Source organism: Siniperca chuatsi, linkage group LG5 (assembly GCF_020085105.1).
Source record: "Siniperca chuatsi isolate FFG_IHB_CAS linkage group LG5, ASM2008510v1, whole genome shotgun sequence".
Lineage (NCBI taxonomy): Eukaryota > Metazoa > Chordata > Actinopteri > Centrarchiformes > Sinipercidae > Siniperca > Siniperca chuatsi.
Window position 1 is genome coordinate 632,306 of NC_058046.1, and position 20,195 is coordinate 652,500.

At 48.1% G+C, this 20,195-nt stretch overlaps 3 protein-coding genes across 7 annotated transcripts in view; 1 reads left to right on the plus strand and 2 right to left on the minus strand.

Annotated features, from left to right (window-relative positions):
- Positions 1-384: 384 nt before the first annotated feature.
- Positions 385-17,420, minus strand: LOC122876001 (nucleus accumbens-associated protein 2-like). 2 transcript variants are annotated; one of them, XM_044195783.1, is made up of 9 exons: positions 16,950-17,420; positions 14,544-14,824; positions 9,452-10,201; positions 8,520-8,737; positions 6,789-7,048; positions 4,663-4,839; positions 4,241-4,346; positions 2,709-2,806; positions 385-1,305 (listed from the first exon to the last, which is right to left on the minus strand). In XM_044195783.1, the coding sequence occupies exons 3-9, from the start codon at positions 9,899-9,901 to the stop codon at positions 686-688; spliced, it is 1,929 nt and encodes a 642-aa protein (XP_044051718.1). In that variant the 5' UTR covers positions 9,902-10,201; positions 14,544-14,824; positions 16,950-17,420; the 3' UTR covers positions 385-685. The 2 variants fall into 2 exon arrangements, with proteins under 2 accessions (XP_044051718.1, XP_044051717.1); XM_044195782.1 differs by having other exon boundaries at positions 4,663-4,845.
- Positions 7,056-13,773, plus strand: LOC122876015 (protein PBMUCL2-like). 4 transcript variants are annotated; one of them, XR_006377983.1, is made up of 3 exons: positions 7,056-8,281; positions 10,626-10,704; positions 10,900-13,773. XR_006377983.1 is itself a non-coding variant. In XM_044195814.1 (2 exons), the coding sequence occupies exon 2, from the start codon at positions 10,901-10,903 to the stop codon at positions 11,339-11,341; it is 441 nt and encodes a 146-aa protein (XP_044051749.1). In that variant the 5' UTR covers positions 10,559-10,704; position 10,900; the 3' UTR covers positions 11,342-13,773. The 4 variants fall into 4 exon arrangements, 1 of the variants encoding a protein (XP_044051749.1); XR_006377984.1 differs by having other exon boundaries at positions 7,056-7,945; positions 8,126-8,281; positions 10,626-13,773; XR_006377982.1 differs by having other exon boundaries at positions 7,056-7,290; positions 7,747-8,281; positions 10,626-13,773.
- Positions 17,421-17,547: 127 nt separating the features above from the next.
- qsox2 (quiescin Q6 sulfhydryl oxidase 2) overlaps positions 17,548-20,195 on the minus strand; it is a 13,766-nt gene continuing 11,118 nt past the window's right edge. The window contains exon 12 of the mRNA XM_044195781.1: positions 17,548-20,195. This exon is cut by the window's right edge and continues 376 nt beyond it. Coding sequence (XP_044051716.1) covers positions 20,030-20,195 — 166 coding nt within the window. The 3' untranslated portion in view covers positions 17,548-20,029.

Genomic DNA, 20,195 nt, shown 5'->3' on the forward strand with positions numbered 1-20,195 from the left:
CACGTTCAGATATTTGCTCAGAATATAGGTCCAAGTGTGAAAACACTCATAGTCTTGTTCAGGTGGAATCGAACCTGTGAACCTGCAGGAACCTGATGTGAAAGCAGCAGGTAAAACATCTCGTGTTCTTGGACATTATCCGGCCTTTAATAAATCTGTAGGAAAACTCAGCTCTCCTCAAATTGAATTAAGACAGTTTGAAGTCCTGCTTGCGCCCCCTGGAGGCCGCAGAGTCCATCACAGCCACGACATGAACAAACAGCATCGTGATGATTCATCTGGACAGGAGTCTGTCCTGAGGGGGGCGCTACAGGAAGGGCCGGGGGGGCCACAGCGTTTTAATGATTCAGTTCAGATCAAACAGAGAAGACACAAACAGCCGTCTGATTATTAAGAAGCTTTATTGTCGTTATCAGAGTGAATATTATCATCATCATCATCATCATCAGTCCTGTTGCTATGGGCCTGTGTGCTGGACTGCAGGAGGCTGTTAACATGCAGCAGAGCCGAGCAGACAGACAGACAGGTAGGTGGACAGACAGGTAAAGGAGCAGACAGACAGACAGAGGGCAGAGAGGTAGACAGGTAGTGAGGTAGGGACAGACAGGTGGGGACAGACAGACAGGTGAGGGGACAGGTAGCTATTGTGTTATTTACATACAGGTAGGCAGATGCGATAGAAAGCTTATTGGCTGTCTTCCAGAGGCTCCGCCCCCCTCTCATGCGTGTCGGCCAATCCCCTGTGAGGAGTGGCGGGCTCTGCGGGCTGGGGGGAGGAGGAGGAGGATGAGGAGGAGGAAGAGGAGGAGGACAGGGGGAGGTCTGAGGGTTGTTCAGTCTGTAGCCTCCCTCCCCCGTCCGCCTCGCCTCCCATCAGACCCTCCTCCGCCTGCACGCCGCCCCCCCCTCCTCCTCCCCCACGAGACCCGGCGAACTGCAGGTGGGGCAGGAGGGCGGCCGGGGCCTCCTTCTCCCTCTCTCTGTCCCCCGCCGCCTCCCTCTCGCGTCGCTCGGCGTACAGCGGAGCCTCCAGGCCGAGGTAGGAAGCGCCGAGCTGCCGCAGGTCCAGCTCAAAGGGGCTGCCGCTGGGCTGCACCGCCGCGTCTCCTCCCTGACCTCCTCCTCCCGACCCCCCCCCCCTCTTACCCTTGCGGGGGTGGGTGGAGGCGGAGAGGCTGTCGGGGAGCAGAGACTGGATCTTGGGGAGCCAGCGTTTACGGACTCTGCGGGCGTTGGTGCACATGTCGGCCGCGATCACGTTCATCTCACTCTCCTTGAAGTTAGGAGCAAAGTTCTGACAGTAGACTGAGGAGAGGGGGAGGAGGGGGAGGAAGGAGGGGGGAGCACGAAGGGGAAGAAGAGGAAAAGGAGGCGGAGGAAGGGGAGGAGGGGGAGGAGGAGGGGGAGGAGGGGAGGAGGGGGAGGGGAGGAGGAGGAGGAGAGGAGGAGGGGGAGGAGGAGGAGGAAGAGGAGGAGGGGGAGGAGAGGAGAGAGGAGGAGGAGGAGGAGGAGGAGGAGGAGGAGGAGGGGAGGAGGAGGAGGAGGAGGAGGAGGAGGAGGAGGAAGAGGAGGAGGAGGAGGAGAGGAGGAGGAGGAGGAGGAGGAGGAGGAGGAGGAGGAGGAGGAGGAGGAGGAGGAGGAGGAGGGAGGAGGAGGAGGAGGAGGAGGAGGAGGAGGAGGAGGAGGAGGAGGAGGAGGAGGAGGAGGAGGAGGAGGAGGAGGAGGAGGAGGAGGAGGAGGAGGAGGAGGAGGAGGAGGAGGAGGAGGAGGAGGAGGAGGAGGAGGAGGAGGAGAGAGAGGAGGAGGAGGAGGAGGAGGAGGAGGAGGAGGAGGAGGAGGAGGAGGAGGAGGAGGAGGAGGAGGAGGAGAGGAGGAGGAGGAGGAGGAGGAGGGGAGGAGGAGGAGGAGAGGGAGGAGGAGGAGGAGGGGAGGAAGAGGAGGAGGAGGAGGAGGAGGAGAGGAGGAGGAGGAGGAGGAGGAGGAGGAGGGGAGGAAGAGGAGGAGAGAAGGGGAGGAGGGGAGGGGGGAGGAAGAGGAGGAGGAGGAGGGGAGGAAGAGGAGGGAGAAGGGGAAGAAGAGGAGGAAAAGGGGGAGGAAGGGGAGGAGGAAGGGGAGGAAGAGGAGGAGCACGAAGGGGAAGAAGAGGAGGAAAGGAGGGGGAGGAAGAGGGGAGGAGGAGGAAGAGGAAGGAGGAAGGGGAGGAAGAGGAGGAGGGGGAGAGGAAGAGGAAAAGGAGGGGGAGGAAGAGGAGGAGGAGGGGGAAGAAGAGGAAAAGGAGGGGGAGGAAGAGGAGGAGAAAGGGGGGGGGGAGAGGAGGGGGAGGAAGAGGAGGAGAAAGGAGGGGGAGGGGGGGGAAGAGGAGGGGCGGACGAGGAGGAGGGGGAGAAAGAAGAGGAGCACGAAGGAAAGGAAGAGGAGGAAGAGAAAAGAGAGGAAGAGCAGGCGGCCGAGGTAGAGGAGGAGAAGTAGGAGTAAAAAGAAAAGGAGGAAGAGGAGGAGGATTATCCAAAATACAGTAAAAAGACATAAATCCAGGAGTCAGACTGTGTGTGTTTGTGTGTGTGTGTGTGTGTGTGTGTGTGTGTGTGTGTTTCTGTGTGTGTGTGTGTGTGTGTGTGTGTGTTTCTGTGTGTGTGTGTGAGTGTGTGTTTCTGTGTGTGTGTGTTTCTGTGTGTGTGTGTCTGTGTGTGTGTGTGTGTGTGTCTTACGTTTGACGGTGTTTAACACTCGGTTGTCCAGAGGCTTTCGGCTCGGATCATTGGTGGAGGAGCGGATTCCTGTCCCACAGCTATTGGCCAGAGTGTTTCTATGGATACCATAACAACCCAATCAGCACCTATACGGAGCTTTAGATTCGCCCTCTCTCTCCGAGGCAGTGTGACAGAGCGGTTATGTAAAGCAGCAGCTCGCCGAGTGGCAGAGTGTTCTGGAATAATTAACACACCGTCACGTGACGTCTGCTGACGTCACACCGTCACGTGACGTCTGCTGACGTCACACCGTCACGTGACGTCTGCTGACGTCACACCGTCAGGGCGTGACGTCGCCTCTTTTTGGTTCATTTTGAAGAATGTTCGACATGTTTACAGGAACGCGCAGGTAGAAAATATTTCAGTCTGTCGACTGTTTGGCGGAGGTTAAACTGTTCGTCCAATCAGATGACTGCTTACTGATGAGTCACTACCCCTGTCTAGAGTACACAAGTCTTTCACAACCGTAACTATTAGACCGTACATACTTACCAACCGGTAAATCCACTTTGTACTTTACACTTATTTTAATTTTATTCTTTATACCCACTTGGTACTTAATTAATCTGACCTGTATTATATGTTTTGCTCAGTGCTTCTCTTCCTGTGTGACTGACGTGACAGCGAGCTGCTGTAACAAAGAGTTTCCCCTCGGAGATCAATAAAGTGTTTCTGACTCTGATTCTGTACAAAACTCACTTTTGGAATATATCTGGAAATTTAAATTGCTGATATAATCCAAAAATGGACCTATACGTATACACATTTTGATCTGTTTTAAAGGTATTTGAAAACGGACATATACATATATACATACATAAATATATACATATATATATACACATATACATATATACATATATATATATATATATGGGTGCATACCTATTTTGGAGGATTACAAAAACAAACGTATCAATTGTAAAAAACACTGACGGTTAAAGTCACTGCTCTGATGGGGAAAATCTACAAGGTGCAAAGTAAGGGGGCCTAAGACACCTGAAGGCTTTGTAGCCAGTTTTCTGGTAGCCTTGCTAACTTGGCTACATCACGTCTGGAAGGTAATTAGAGCCAGTTTGCAAACATAAGACAGCATGTGACATGCTGTCTTCTAAAAGCTCAACATAGCAGCTAAGTTGAGCTTCAATTAGTAATCTTTCAATAAATCATCTTGAATGTTTCCCTGAGTGAATTAAACACAGCCGATGCTCCGTTTCTCTCTGATGGGCTTCAGGATGCTAGCGGAGAGCATCATCACAGGTCAAGAGAATGTAAACAGGTATTTTAAACCTTTCTCTGAGCATGTGAGGGAGCTTTAGGAGGCGTCGGTAGGTGTATTTTTGAACTTTGAATAGAGCCAAGCTAGTAGTTCACCCCAGCTTCCATTCCTTATGCTATGCTAAGCTAACCAGGTCCGGGATCTCTCTCTTTGTAGACTCATAGAGATGAAAACAGTGTTTAAACGCGTTCAGCAGAGTTCAACAGCTCACCTGTCGAAGAACGTAGCCAGCAGTCTCCTGAGCAGCACCTTGTGTTTGACTCCGGCACACAGGTGACAGTTCATCAGCTGACCTCGTGTCATGAACACACCTGAACCTGAACACACACACACACACACACATCATATACATACACCACATCAGAGTATATAACATTTGGGTTACATAACTCGTCTCTTCAGCCTGTCTGCCTCTCTCAGCTCTTCCAGACAGTTTTGTGTTTAATGACCTTCCTAACGATCCTGTTACCATGACAACACATTAGCAACTTAAAGAACAGAGCTGTGTCTGAAATCACTGCTTATTTACCACCTCGTGGGCCATATTCACTTTCTCCCTTTTTATATGAGTGTAAAACTGAACACGTCATGTCCAAAACTCCCCACAGCTGGACAGGTGTTCTGTTGTCCTACCTGCCACCAGCTCCACCTTCTCTCCCGGGTCTCCCTCAGTGTAGAGCGACGGGTGGCAGCGATACCCGATCTGACTGATCAGGCTGGCAGGGAGGGCCATGTTGTCCCGACCAACCAGCACGCAGGGCCGGCGCTCGTTAGCCAACGGGAGGGACAGCATCTCCATCTTTTCTTGGACTGGACCAATGAGAAGCAGAGCGATGCGTTGTTTAGCATAACGACAAAAATATAAAACAAAGTTAAGTGAACCTGTGGATCGTTGAAGCAAATACTCAAGTGTCTAAAGCTGCAGTTCCTCTAATGTCCACTAGATGCTGCTCCAAGAGGTGTGCTGAGGTGAATGGGAGCTAACTATGAGGCAAGGGAACACCCTGACATTTTTAAATCCAAATGTCCAGACTTCCCCAGACCTGCAGACAGACCTCGGCCCTCGCAGACTTTCCGGGAAAGCGTCCGATAGTCCGCGAGAGCTGAGGTCTGTCCAAATCCACAATTCATCAAGTCCGCACTCATGTGGACTTTCTCTGGACCTCCAGAGAGTCTGCTTGAGGTGATTTGATTTGATATTTCACACAAACAGAATATACACAGGCCCAAACATTTAGATTGCATTTGTTATAATCTGCAGAGTTAAACAGGCAAGGGTTGGTTTTCTTCCAACAAATACAATGGGTTACGAATATTCACGGACATGAGTCAGGGGTTTCAGTCATGTCTCATAGCGCATTTTATTCACTTTAGGCCCAGCGCCCTCGCAGACTTCCCGGGAACAGATGACGGTGAGCACTTTAGACATGTCAGTGCGTATGATTGAAGTCCGAGAGGGCTCATTCTGCGAGTCCAAAAGAAGGACATTTGGATTCAGTCTTTGGTAAAGTTCTTGTGTTACCAGATGTTTCAGTTTCATCTCTGTGCGCTGAGAACCGTAAAGTCCGACTTTACCGAGAGGACTGGATGACACATGCAGGTCTAATCAAATGGAGTTGGCTCTGCTCTTAGTTGTTAGGAATATAAAGTGCAAAAACACACCAGACATGTGATATAGTATCGCATCATTTAACTTGCATCAACTGACGCCTGAAGACGCGCCAGAGTACAGTAGCCGGGATCTACCAGTCCGGGGCAGGAAGTGTAAAGAAACCGTTGCTTTTGTGGGAAATAGGACAGTGGTGTATCCCGACTAGTTGACATGTTAAGATGCCGTCAGTGTGCAGGCTTATATAGGAAACGAGGAAGGTCAGGAAGCTTACCTGCGTTCTGACCAAAGGAACTAGGCACTAGATTTAGTTCCTAAGCCAATGTTCCTGTTCTAGGGTTCTGCTTTCTTTTTCCGACATTTTTTGCTCTTATTGGACAGCTGATGGTATAGAGTCACTCAGGAAACGAGGGGAGAGAGAGGGGTACGACATGCAACGAAGGTCCCAGGCCGGAATCAAACCAGGGACATTGCGGTCACATGGTATGCATCTTAACCATTTGGCTACCAGGCTCCCTGGGTGTAGTACTTTCTAATGGCCCAGAAACAATTTCAGGAACCTACCACAGTCCTTGCTCTGGGGGGTAGGACTTTCTGAGGGCCCAGGAACTAGCAGGGCTGAACGTCACAATTGGTCAAAAACAAACCTACAACTTGTGTTCGGCTTAAATAAGAAAGTGAAGACGCACTGGGTCACTCTAGAATCAATACTGGGAGGAAAACAAAGTTATGTTGTTGGCTCCCTGAGTAGTCTAACAGTTTTCTAATATGAAATTGGACTAATTTGCCAAATCTTCACGGTTCTTCAGATGCGGAGCAAACACAGACGGTAATGTGTGAAACGGACGTTTAGTTCCCAGTTTTATTCTTAAGTTTAGTTCCTCTGGTTCCATATTTCGCGGAACTATTTGTTAAAAAAGTGCTAAATGGGTGCAGGTGTTATGACGCGTCATATGCTATCAATGTGTGTGCCCGTAATTCTTCTGGAGCTCAGAACCACCAAGCTGTCCGGGTTTATTCTCTAAACCTTCTCTGAGCCTGTGAATCTGTCCCGGATCAAATCTGGATTCACAGAGGGATTAGCTTTGTGGTTAATGAACTTCCATACTAGGAGCACAGCTAGATGGGTTTGTACCATGATGTAACTTACTGTAGGGGTTTCCGGGATGTCCGTAGATGTGATGGTATAGTCCGGAGTGGACGGTGTTCCCGTAATAATCCTCCTCCAGCTCCTCCTCGGTGGGGGGATGAGAGGGAGGGGAGTCTGTGGGAAGGCTGGAGCCTCCTGGACTGGAGCGCCCCCCGCCTGCCAGCAGGTAGGACTGCAGCCCCGAAACCAGACCTCCACCTGAGCCCAGGTAACACAGAGCACTACTCCTGGAGGACTGGAGGTCCCCCACAATGTCCACTCTGAGGACAGAACAACAAGGACAAGTCAGACCGGGAGGAGACAGATGACGTCCAGTGTTTTTGATGCAGAAATAATTTATTATACCAGAAGTAAGAGTTGTTTGTTAAAACATTTTTGTAGCTTTATAATGAGTACTTTTTATGTCAGAGCTCTACGTTAGAGGTCTTCGCAGGTCCTCTCAGTTCCCAGTTACGGAGACCAGACCCGGGACCAGAGTCAGGCCGGGTCCAGTCTAAAGACTGTAAGTGAAATGAACTTGTTAATATGGAGTGCTGTCCAAACATGTCTAAATGGTCGGATGTAGTCCACAAACGGACGTGTGCTCATACGTGTTTGTCGGCGTACGGCGCATATGGTCATAAATTTTAGGTTGCACCTGCTCAGACAGGCAGATGACACAATTCATGCAAAAGCCTAAAGTATAATTTGGGCTTAAAGGGTACCTGTTCTGAAAGACCAGGCCTAGTTATCCTCAAGTCTATTTGGATTCGGTCTGACTGTCCTCGGGTCTCACTTTTTTATAAAATGAATTTATGCACTTCGGATTTGGGTAATTTTTTCACAGGTCCGTGAATCGGGTCTCTGTCTTTTTACTTTGGTACCCTGTTGAATGTTTGATCACTAGCACCACTGTGGAGGAGATGAACAATGTTCTTACGAGTCCCTGTTTTGTTTCTGTCTCTGGCACGATTTCAAGCATGCAGCGGCACGATCCACATTCCTGACTAAGGATTTTATTCCACTGATTTACATTTGGGAGTGGTCACACACCAAGAGCAATGCTGCAGCACAGGTGGGAACAAGAGGACTGCCAGCTAGCGACCGTGGATGTAAACAATGCAGGAAATGCATTGAACACGTCTGCCAGGCCTCAAGGATACACACAATGCATTTTGGTGAGAAACACTGACTTGTCTGTTTACAAGACAACTCGACCGGGTACCTTTAATTAATTCAAGTTGGGTTCAGGTTGGTTTTCCACACATCTGTTTCAGATCAAGACAGTTAGACTTGTTGGGGCTCAACAATGTTGTCCTTTGTTGGTCAAAATGTGATACAGTTCATTTTCTTGACAGGTACAGATGACAGGAAATGAGTGCAGAGGATGGATGACCTCGGCCGGGCCTGAACCAGGAAGATTACGTGCTCAGCATCCTAAAGCTGCCGGCAAGTGGTTGCCAACCTGGGGGGGTCAGGACTTGCTGCTTGTGTAGCGTCTTTCTGCTACACTAGTATGTGTGACTTTCCTCTTATTGTGTTTTTCTTGTGAATTACTGGATCAATTTAGATGATTTTTAAAAATGTTTTCAAACAAAACAAAGCAAAAAAATCAGTGTTGGATCAAGGTCACAAGTAGTAGAAGTTTTTAAAGGCGTCACAAGACAAAAAGGTTGGTAAGCACTGCTCCGGTCCACCGGACTGCCCCAGAATGATCACACAGATCTGAAGTGAACTCCTGTTTGTCCTCACCTGGCCTCCTCTCCTCCTCCTCCTCCCGCTGCTCCTCCTCCGTTCTCCTCAGCTGGAGGAGTGTCGGCTCTCTCCTGTTTGATCCTGCTGACGGCCAGCAGCAGCTCCTCTGGGCTCAGGGACGGCTGGTCTGGACTGGCCTGCTGCAGCTGGGGGGCGCTGTGCTGCTGCTGGACCATCGGGGCGTCAAAACCCCCGAGCTCGTCTGCTGAGGTTGTCTGTAATACATCAATGTTTTAAATAAAGTTAAAAAGAGATGCTAATATACTGAAGAGCACTGAAACTTCACCAAACAGTCTTAATTGCACAAACTTGTCGTAAAGTGCTCGTTTCAACTTGACAAATGCTACCTTCGTTCATACGAAAGAGAAAATACTAAATACGAGGAACTGGACAAATTCTCTTGAACCCCTTGTACGTGTCACTTCAGAACGAATCTGTTCGTACGAGCCGTACGAACCGTCCGTTCTTGCACGAAGCCCGATGTTCCTTAAAACATAACTGGAGCTATGATTTTAGCCTTACATCGCCAAGGTTACCGAATTCATCCCAGAACTTGATTTAAGCTGCAAACTGTAAGTTTTCGGAACATCCTAATCTTTAGCTTCCGCTCACCGTTAGTGCAGCGCGTAACATAATGTGAAGCTCTGCGATTGGCTGTTTGTTAGTGAAATGCACCCTGGGAGTCATAGCTGACTCCTCTCCTTCAGTTTTTATGTCCTCAGGCTTCTTGTAGCTTTGACTTTTTATCAAAGAACCAGATATTTTCTAACACAGCTGTTCATCTTCTGTTCTGGTGAGTTTCCTGTCCGTCACAAACCGTCAGTCAGCAACACTGAACATGAGGAACATGAACTGTTTAACTGCAGGAAGCTGAAATAACGCCTCACACTCCACATACCTGTGTATTCTATATCTGTGGTCAAACCCACCTGGGAGTCGCAGCAGAGAGGCGAAGAGGAGGAGGAGGCCTTCATCATCATCAGCTCCATGCCTCGCTCCACGATGTTCTGGATCTGCAGGTACCCGGCGGTGTACATGAGCACCAGCTGCTCGCTGGCGGCCATGCTGAGGCGCCCCGTGTAGCAGAAGGACAGAATCTGCTGGAAACACGTCGGCGTCACAGAGGACGGCAGCTCGAACACCGCCTGGGAGGAGGAGGACGAGGAAGAGGACGAAGAGGAGGAGTCGGCTGCAGAGCTGAACAGGTCTCTGAAGTAGAGCGAGGAGGCGGCGAGGACGGCCCGGTGCGCCTTGAAGGCCTGACCCTGCACCAGGATGGAGACGTCGCAGTAGTGACCCAGCAGCCGCTGCTCGTTTAGGCTGCCCAGCACGCTGCTGCCGAAGTCCGGGATCTCCACCTGCAGCAGCCCCTCGGACATGGTGGACGCTGTCGGTCCAGAGGAGGACGGGACAGGAAGTGACTGAGGGTTCAGACTAGCCGGTGGTCCTGACCAGCCAGAGTTCAGAGTGTTTAAGTGTCAGGAATCCTGCAGATATCACCTCCAAAACGTTTCAGATCCATGTTGTTGTGAAGGAAACAGGGAGGTCAGAGGTCAGAGGTCAGGGCTGGGGGAGGCAGGGGGAGGGGTGGTGGTGTTCAGGTCGGAGGTGTTGAGTCAGAGCGGGACGGGCAGGAGGAGGTTCATCAGGATGGAGGTCAGCTCAGCACAGAGACAAAGCTAGAACATGAGGGGGAGGAGACGGGGGGTGGAGGAGTTAGGGGACAGGAGGGAGGAGACGAGGGGTGGAGGAGTTTAAAATACTTTTAGTGGCCAAATAAAGAAAAATATGTCCAGACAGTTTTCCATATACAACACACGAACATGTTCGAACATGTTCAGTTTGTAACCTAACAGACTGTAAATAATTATCTCATAACTTCAAGACAAAAATATATGTATGTGAATCTTTTTTTGCACGTGATACATCTATTTAAATTTAAAAACAAATTTAATAAATATAATAAAAAGGGAGGAAAAAATCCAATAAATATAAAATGTGATAGAATGGGAAAAAAGAGAAATGTAAAGATGATAAAAATGTAAAAAAAGTAAAATATGTGATTTAAAAGTCTGTTCACAACCAAATTCTCTCTCTGTGTAGAATCCAGACTGTAGGAAGAAGACAAACCTCCATCACTGCAGCGGCACCTCACTTATAAACCTGTCAATCACACTTTGGTGTACGTATAACAAATCTGTCCAGCAGATCCGGTTATATGTTGAAAATATTGTCATCAAATGTCATTAAATAAAGGTTATAATCTGTTAGTTAAATCTAGTCCAGTTTTAATGTCGTTGCTTTTATCAGCTGCTCCATGAAATTAATTTGACTTTTATAAATCTACATTAAATCCTCATGTTTACATTCTGAGCAGCATGAGGGGGCCGACCAGGGGCCGACAGAGGGACAACAAGGGGCCGACAGAGGGACGACCAGGGGCCCACAGAGGGCCGACAGAGGGACGACCAGGGGCAGACAGAGGGACGACCAGGGGCCCACAGAGGGCCGACAGAGGGACGACCAGGGGCAGACAGAGGGACGACCAGGGGCCCACAGAGGGACGACAGAGGGACGATCGGGGGCCAACAGAGGGCCGACCAGGGGCTGACAGAGGGCCGACCAGGAGCCGACAGAGGGCCGACCAGGGGCTGACAGAGGGCCGACAGAGGGACGACCTGGGGCCCACAGAGGGCCGACAGAAGGACGACCAGGAGCCAACAGAGGGCCGACCAGGGGCAGACAGAGGGCCGACAGAAGGCCCAAAGAGAGACAACGGAGGGCCGATGGTGAGCCGCCACCCCGCTGATCTCTGTTAGCTTAGTATGTCAGATGTTTCCTTGGTTACAGCATCATGTGTTTCACATTTGTATTAAGTTTGTTTTTGATCTGACCAAACGTGGACCCAGCAGACGTCAAATCTCTCGTGGACGAGCTGAAAGACGTGAGCTCATTTCTTGAGATTGCACTTATCCATTGAAAACTCCATGGACGTTAGGCGCACGCTTTTTGTGTACTCATTAATGGAGAAAACAACTTTGTCAAGACCCAGGCTTTTGAACTTTCCAGTTTTCCGGAGAACTTAGCTGTGATTGGCAACCTCAAGCAAAGCTTGCAGCCCTACCTGGATTCTCTCAGCGAATCTGAAGCTGGGCTTAGCTTGGAGTTGGCCAGCCACCTGCCAGTTCCAGCATCTGGAACTGGCAGGTGGCCTCCGGCTTGCTGGCCACTAGCCTGATTCTCGGCCTGCCAGCAACCAGCCTTCACCCGGCCTGCTGCCTGCCTGTCCTGAGCTGGCAAGCCTGCCGCATGCCAGATCCCACTTCAGACTATCCCCGGGAGTCTCCTTTCTGGGGGACCCGGCTAGCCTTTAAGATGGCCCCTCCAAGAAAGCGGGGCTCCCGAGCTGCAGCAATGTCCAGTTCCTGTTCAGCATCAGTCTCTTGGTTTCCTGGCATCACTGGCCCCACCGGCTCATCTGTCAGACTATCTGTCGCCGGCCTCCAGCTCTGCACTCTAGTCGCCAGTCTCCTGCACAGATCTTCAGTCGTTAGACCCCACAAGGATCAATGTGAGATCCCCTGCTATTTATACTCTACACATAAATAATATTTCTTTTCCAGGTGAACACTGTAATGTCTATTTCTACGCAGATGATAACATCCTGTATGCCACCGGCTCTACAGCAAACCAACCAGGCCTTCTCCAGGTTATAGTCTGCGTTTGATGAACTCCAGACCTCTTTTACTAATTTAAAGCTCGTTCTAAACTCCAAAAAGCCGAAATGTTTGCATGTTACGAGAGCGCAAAGCATTGACGTTCCTACTCGGATCCATACTCCTAATAGAAATCAATAGATCAAGTACAACATGATTAGTACTTAGTAATTTGGTTAGACAGCAGATTGTCCTACAAAACTCATGTTGAACAACTTGCTCAAACAGAAAACTAACATACGAATCTCTGTTTAACATTAACGATACCTCTCGTGTTGGCAGCATGTTCGAAACTCTGCTGTGAAGATTTTAAACAGAAGAAAGACCGGCTCCAATATATAATCGAAATGTGGACCCCCAACCTAGACTCTTGAGTGACCTACCTGTGGAGATCAATGTTGGAGCTATTTATTGTTTTGTAATATTTAATAACTAAATATCTTTATTTTGTTGCTGTTTTGTTTGAATAATAAGGCAGAATTAATTTTAATTTATTTGATTAGTGTCATTATTTTTGAGCACTTGTTAATGTTGGCACCGGTAAGGGTTCAAGTTTTTTTACCAGGGCAAGAGAGACTGCAAACGCCATTGTTCTTCGTTTGTTTGCTAAATGGTCAAATAAACCGCACGAAACGTTTGCCTGGAAGCTGGACTTATTTTCCCAGTGTAAGATTCACGTTTTCTTTTATTTAGTTCGAGGACAAATCGCCACTACAATCAAAGCAACTACAACAGTTTCCTCTTTTAAAAACTCACTTCTACAAATGTGCAAGTGAGTCTTTTGTCTTTTGACGAGCTTAACTTATTTTACTGATGATGTTCTGTTTTATTCTTTTATGTTATTTTTTGATTATACAAGTTGTTCTTTTACCTGAGTAATTTTAACTTTTGTAAAGATCTTTGTAACTGGCTTTGAAAAGTGTTTTATAAATAAAAGTTTATTATTATTAAACCAGAGCTTGTTTCTACTTTCAAAAACAGAAAAACCATCATTATACAATCCACTCTACTATCTGCACTGGATTATGGATCCTTTCACCGCTGGAGACCTTTTACACTGCAGACAGCTCACACTCACCTCTGTGAAAAGGTCAAAGGTCATCACTGACATCTAGAGAGAATCAGCAGACCTGTATTTTCATTCAGAAGCACTTTATATCCAAGTTACTGAGATATTTAACATCCTCAGTTGAGTTCAAAGTGTTAATAATATTGTCTTCTTTATCCTAATACGTTCCAAGTGAGGAAGCTGTTATAGTTTAATTCTGGGGAAAAGAGAGTCTAATCAGCAGAGAGGGAAGAAGTACTCCGATCTTTTACTGCAGTAAAAGTAGTAATACCACACTGTAAAAACACTGTTACAAGTAAAACTCCTGCATTCAGTATTTTACTTAAAGTGCAAAAGTATTAGCATCAAAATGTACTTAAAGTACCAAAAGTAAAAGTACTCATTATGAAGAATAATATATATCATATTACTGAATTATAATTCTTGATGCATTAACGTGTTCATCACTGCGGCTCATTTTAATGACTTTATATTCTGCCGGGTAACTTAATTTATAATAATACATCATCATTTATTAGTCGATTTATATTTTGTTATTAATCTGAATCTGCAAAGCAACTAAAGTTCAATATTTCTCTGAGATGTAGTGTAGCAGAAAATGGAAATGTTCAAGTGAAGTACAAGTACCTCAAAAACGTACTTAAGTACAGTACTTGAGTAAATGTACTTAGTTACTTTCCACCCGTATCAGTTTCAGCAGAGTGACACACGTTCTTTTAAACTGAGCTGCACATCATCATCATCATCATCATCAAGACACTTTGTGATGGTGTTTATCAGTCAGACGGATCCTGAATCAGACCTCATGTACAGTGCAGTACAGTAGAGTCCAGTAGAGACCAGTACAGTCTGGTAGAGTCCAGTAAAGTCCATTAGAGACAAATAGAGTCCAGTCCAGTACAGTACAGTCAAGCAGAGTCTGGTACAGTCTGGTAGAGTCCAGTCCAGGTGAGTTCGGTCTGTTTCAGAGTTCAGTTCAGCGTTATTGTTGTTTACAGTGCAGCTGCAGCAGAGAGACAGACAGGCGGCAGGGAGAACACAGTGTAAACAGACAGACAGAAAGCAGAGAGACAGACAGGTAGCTAGAGACAGACAGCTGTTTTAAAAAGAAACAGAAACAGTTTCAGAGTGCAGACAGACAGACAGGCAGACAGACAGACAGTACAGACACAGTTAGAGGAGGATGGAGGTAACAAGCAGACAGACAGGTAGATGGAAAGACAGACAGCTCCTCACCTCCTCTCTGCTCCTCTTCCTCCTCTGCTTCTCCTCCATGCAGCGGGCAGGACGGCTGGCTGGGAGAGGTTTTCTTCTTCTCCTCCGCTCAGTCAACGCATCGTCTGGTGTGTCACGGGTGGGTGGGGGTGGGGGTGGGGGGAGTGAGGTAGAGACACAGCAGACAGCCGAGGAGGAGGAGGAGGAGGAGGAGGAGGAGGAGGAGGAGGGAGGAGGAGGAGGGAGGAGGGAGGAGGAGGAGTCATCTGAGGACAGCGAGGGAGCTAATGCGGCTAACTGCCCTGCAGAGGACGAGAGACATAGAGGCAGAGTGTAGAGAGAGAGAGCATTACACTGCTCATCCACTATAGAGAAGAAGAACACACTGCAAGGCTGAAGAATAAAGAGACAAACACACTAACAAACACACTAAAAACACACGTGTACACTGTGTGTGTGTGTGTGTGTGTGTGTGTGTGTGTGTGTGTGTGTGAGTGTGTGTGTGTGTGTGTGTGTGTGAGCGAGTGTGGCATGACTTGGCCAAATGCACAGCGCTGCATTGCAGTGCCGAGGCTGAGTTGGCATGCCGAGTACATAGCGTGCATACTGCGACTGTGTGCCAGGCCGACACACACACACACACACACACAGTAACACACACACACTGACACACAGTAACACACACACACACACAGTAACACACACACACACACACACAGTAACACACACACACTGACACACACAGTAACACACACACACACACACACACACACACAACACACACACACACACACACAGTACACACACACACACACACACACAGTACACACACACTGACACACACAGTAACACACACACACACACACAGTAACACACACACACAGAAACACACACACACACACACACACACAGTAACACACACACACACTCACAGTAACACACACTGACACACACAGTAACACACACACACACACAGTAACACACACACACACACAGTAACACACACACACAGTAACACACACACACACAGTAACACACACACACACACAGTAACACACACACACACAGTAACACACACACACACACTCACAGTAACACACACTGACACACACAGTAACACACACACACACACAGTAACACACACACACACACAGTAACACACACACACACACAGCTTTTTGCAGCCTCAGCTTCCATCATCACATATAGTTCAGAATAGTTTCTAACATGAGAGACAGACAGTTAGAGAGACAGACAGTTAGAGAGACAGACAGAGAGAGAGAGACAGACAGAGAGACAGTTAGAGAGAGACAGACAGAGAGACAGTTAGAGAGACAGACAGTTAGAGAGAGAGACAGTTAGAGAGACAGACAGTTAGAGAGACAGACAGTTAGAGAGACAGACAGGTGGTTGGGTGGTGCTGAGGCTAAATAAGGACTTTTACAGTAGCTGCTGTTTCAGTGTGTGTGTGTGTTTCAGTGTGTGTGTTTCAGTGTGTGTGTTTCAGTGTGTGTGTGTGTTTCAGTGTGTGTGTGTGTTTCAGTGTGTGTGTTTCAGTGTGTGTGTGTGTGTGTTTCAGTGTGTGTGTGTGTTTCAGTGTGTGTGTTTCAGTGTGTGTGTGTGTTTCAGTGTGTGTGTTTCAGTGTGTGTGTGTGTTTCAGTGTGTGTGTGTTTCAGTGTGTGTGTGTTTCAGTGTGTGTGTTCCAGTGTGTGTGTGTGTGTGTCAGTGTGTTCAGTGTGTGTGTGTGTGTGTGTGTGTGTGTGTGTGTGTGTTTCAGTGTGTGTGTGTGTTTGTGTGTGTGTGTTTCAGTGTGTGTGTGTGTGTCAGTGTGTGTGTGTGTTCCAGTGTGTGTGTTTCAGTGTGTGTGTGTGTTTCAGTGTGTGTGTGTTTCCAGCGTGTGTGTGCTCCAGTGTGTGTGTGTGTGTCAGTGTGTGTGTGTTCAGTGTGTGTTTCAGTGTGTGTGTGTGTTTTTCAGTGTGTGTGTGTGTTTCCAGTGTGTGTGTGTGTGTGTGTTTCAGTGTGTGTGTTTCAGTGTGTGTGTTTCAGTGTGTGTGTTTTCAGTGTGTGTGTTTCAGTGTGTGTTCCAGTGTGTGTGTTTCAGTGTGTGTGTGTGTTTCAGTGTGTGTGTTTCAGTGTGTGTGTTTCAGTGTGTGTGTGTGTTTTTCAGTGTGTGTGTGTGTTTCAGTGTGTGTGTTTCAGTGTGTGTGTGTGTTTCAGTGTGTGTGTTTCAGTGTGTGTGTTTCAGTGTGTGTGTGTTTCAGTGTGTGTGTTTCAGTGTGTTTCAGTGTGTCAGTGTGTGTGTGTGTTTCAGTGTGTTTCAGTGTGTGTGTGTGTTTCAGTGTGTGTGTTTCAGTGTGTGTGTTTCAGTGTGTGTGTGTTTCAGTGTGTGTGTGTCAGTGTGTTTCAGTGCCTGTGAGGTCACACACCCTGACTCTGATTGGCTGTTCCAGCTGTCAGTCTGCAGACTCTCAATATGCAGATGAGTTGAGCGAGGCTGTGGTGGACTCAACAAACATGGCCGACGCCAACAACACTTGGACGGGTGGCGTTTATCTCTTAGCCACGTTAGCGGCGCGGCTCTGCGGATGCTAGCACTGTGACCCGTCCCGGCAGCGGCTGGACGGACCGTGACGTGTGTGGTGTGAAGAGCGATGAAGAGCGCTTCATCAGTCGTGCTGCCCTCGGGACGAGCTGCGATCACGCTGCAGATCCCGTCGTGGAAACGGTCTGACAGCACTCGACAGGAGAGCCGAAGTATTTAACTCATTACAAGGACCAACCAGGGCGCTTCCTCACAGCGCCAGCAGCCGCACTCTGATTGGCTCTCAGATGTATAGCTTGATCATGTGATGTACATGACATCATGGACCCTTCCTTACAGTCCACGCAGAGACGGAGACAGACGTAAAGACAGGCTTTCACATCCCTGCCTGTCCGTCTAGCGCCACGCTGCCTTGCTCAGCGGCTCAGGGCGGCGTTACTCGCCTTCACCCGGCAACCTGCAGGAAACACGAGTCAGCGAGAGCTGCGGCAACATCGTTTATTCAGACACATTATTTACATCTCAGTGAAATAATTCATCACAAAAACACAAAGTGACGCAGACGCAGAGTCGGTTGGTTGGAAGCTGTGAGACGGCGAGTTCAGGCACCGGCAGACAAACGGCCATCGGGACGTTTTTGTCCCCAGAGACTGAGGACGGTCGGGGGAATCCACAGCGGCAGCTCCCGACTCGTCACTCCGTCACTGCGGAACTCCGGCCGCCGCACAAATAAACAGCCAATCAGGAAACATCAGTGCGAATCGCCGCTGCCGGCCTGCAACAGGTGCGTCTACCTGAAGCCACGCGGTGTCACTACCAACTGTCAGACTGCGCTCGCGGGGATGTATGGAGGCTCGCCTCAGCCGGAGAAAGGGTTCAAATAAAGAAATACAATGAAGAAGAAGAAGAAGAAGAAGAACAAGATCAAAAAGAGGAGATTTAAACAGATTTTACTGCTTCTTAATAATAATAATCTGACCGTGATGAAATACAAAAAGTAAATATTTAAATGACAAACAGTTCCTGTGAAATGGAAATTTAAAAACCTGAAATCAAAAACTGAAATTCTTCTGTTTCCGTCTGTTGAAGCTTTTCCATTTTTACTTTAATTATGCGCTTTTTTCATTTTCCAATTTGAGCATTTTACTTTTTTTTTTTTTTTTTATTGTTTTGAACATTTTAACATTGTACCAGATAAAAATAAAAAAATCCAAACTTGGACACAAATAAATGTATTATTCACAATGTAGGAAAATAACTCACTTTGTTTTTAAATCGCGGTCTGATTAAAAGAAAAGTTTTATTCTGCCGTCGTCACACAGCGGCGTCAAGGTGTACCGAGATGATGTCACCTGTTAAACAGTCACACGACTCATCACATTCAGGTGTTTGGGACGTTTAATATGAAAACAGAAATAAACACCGCTGTGACATCACATCGTCAGCTGATAGATGACATCACTGATGAATCGTCCCGATGACGTACGTTTTTAAAAACATTTCATTTTTAATACTCCTTCTCAGCGGCGGCGACTCGGCGTCGCTGGCGACCGCCGCGGTTCTTCCCGAACAAACGTCAACAGGATCCGAAAGTCCTGGAAAAACCTTGAAACAATGTTATCTGAATTCAAGGCCTGGAATGGTTTGGAATCAGTTTAAATTTGGGGCTTTGCGTTTTATTCAGGAGATGACATTAATAACGTGTACACCGTCTGGTGTTCACGAGGCCGCAGACTCATTCAGAGACGGGCTGAACACCGGCTCAGTATTTCTTATTATAGTTCGGATTTTAAAAAAGCATTTTCACACAGGTGAGTCTCACTTTCCTCTCTGTTGTGTGTCCAGAGGGGGACATACGTAAACGTCCCCCTCTGGACACATCCTGGTCCCGAATCTGGGTTTTTTAAGGATCGGAGACGTGTTCATGTTAAAAAAATATCAGATATCAGCTGATAGATGACATCACTGATGAATTGTTATTAATCAATCAGTCTCATCAGGACGGCTCACACACACACACACACACACACACACACACACACACACACACACACACACAAGGAGGCGGGGCCTCAGAGGACAGGTGTGTCGTCTGTCAGCAGGTTAAACATTTGGCACAAAGTGAACCAGTCTGGTCCAGTTCAGTCCCAGCATGCTGCTGGTCTATCATGTCCACGTCCCTCCTGTGGAGTTCTGAGACGTTTAAACCCAGACCAGCAGGTTCAGTCCAGCAGGTTCAGTCCAGGTCTGATACACAGATCTGAACATACACCTGCTCACAGGATCCAGTTTTAAATGTAACTATAAATAAATCCAGACCTGAAAGTCCGGTCCATGTTTAAAACCCAATTCTTTAAATACAACAAATCCAGTCCAGTATGGTCCGGATCAGGCCTGGGTACAGTGACCAGAACCTCACATTTACATTTATTACTGTCACACTAACAATTCTAATAAAGGTTATTCAAACAAGACGGCGGCGTCCTCCGCACGTCGACGACGACAGAAAGGCAGTTCGTGAATTCTGCTACGAACAGAAAGTGAGAAGAAACAAAGACTCCTGCAGCAAAACCAGCTGCTCCAGCTCAAACCGGATCTGAGAAACCTGATCTCAGAACAGCTCGAGCTGCAGACACAAACCCAGGTGATCCGTCAGCTGATCCGTCAGGTGATCCGTCAGGTGATCCGTCAGCTGATCCGTCAGGTGATCTGTCAGACATTGTGACCTCAAACTAAATGGCGGCCGATTGGACAGGAATTCTAAAACCAGTCTGGCCGGTGGTCTCCTGAAGCCGGGTCCGTCTGTTCCCTGCTGGTGAAAAGGCGAATCGCCCCCCTCGCTGTAGTTTCGGTGGTTGCCGTGGTAACGCAGCAGCGAGCGGAACATCGAGGTGGACGGTTTTAAACATCGGACCCGCGTACCCGGACCTGAACCTGAGCTGGCTCGAGCCGGTCCGGTCCGGCTCAGACGTGGAGGCGGGAGTGTCGGAGCTTCCACCTCCTGGATCGGACTTTGAAGAAGAAGAAGAGGAGCATGAGGAAGAGGCAGGAGCAGACGTACAGGACCACACACAGGCTCATGTCCACACTGGTGAAACCCAAACCCAGAATCCAAACACCTCCTTCTGCT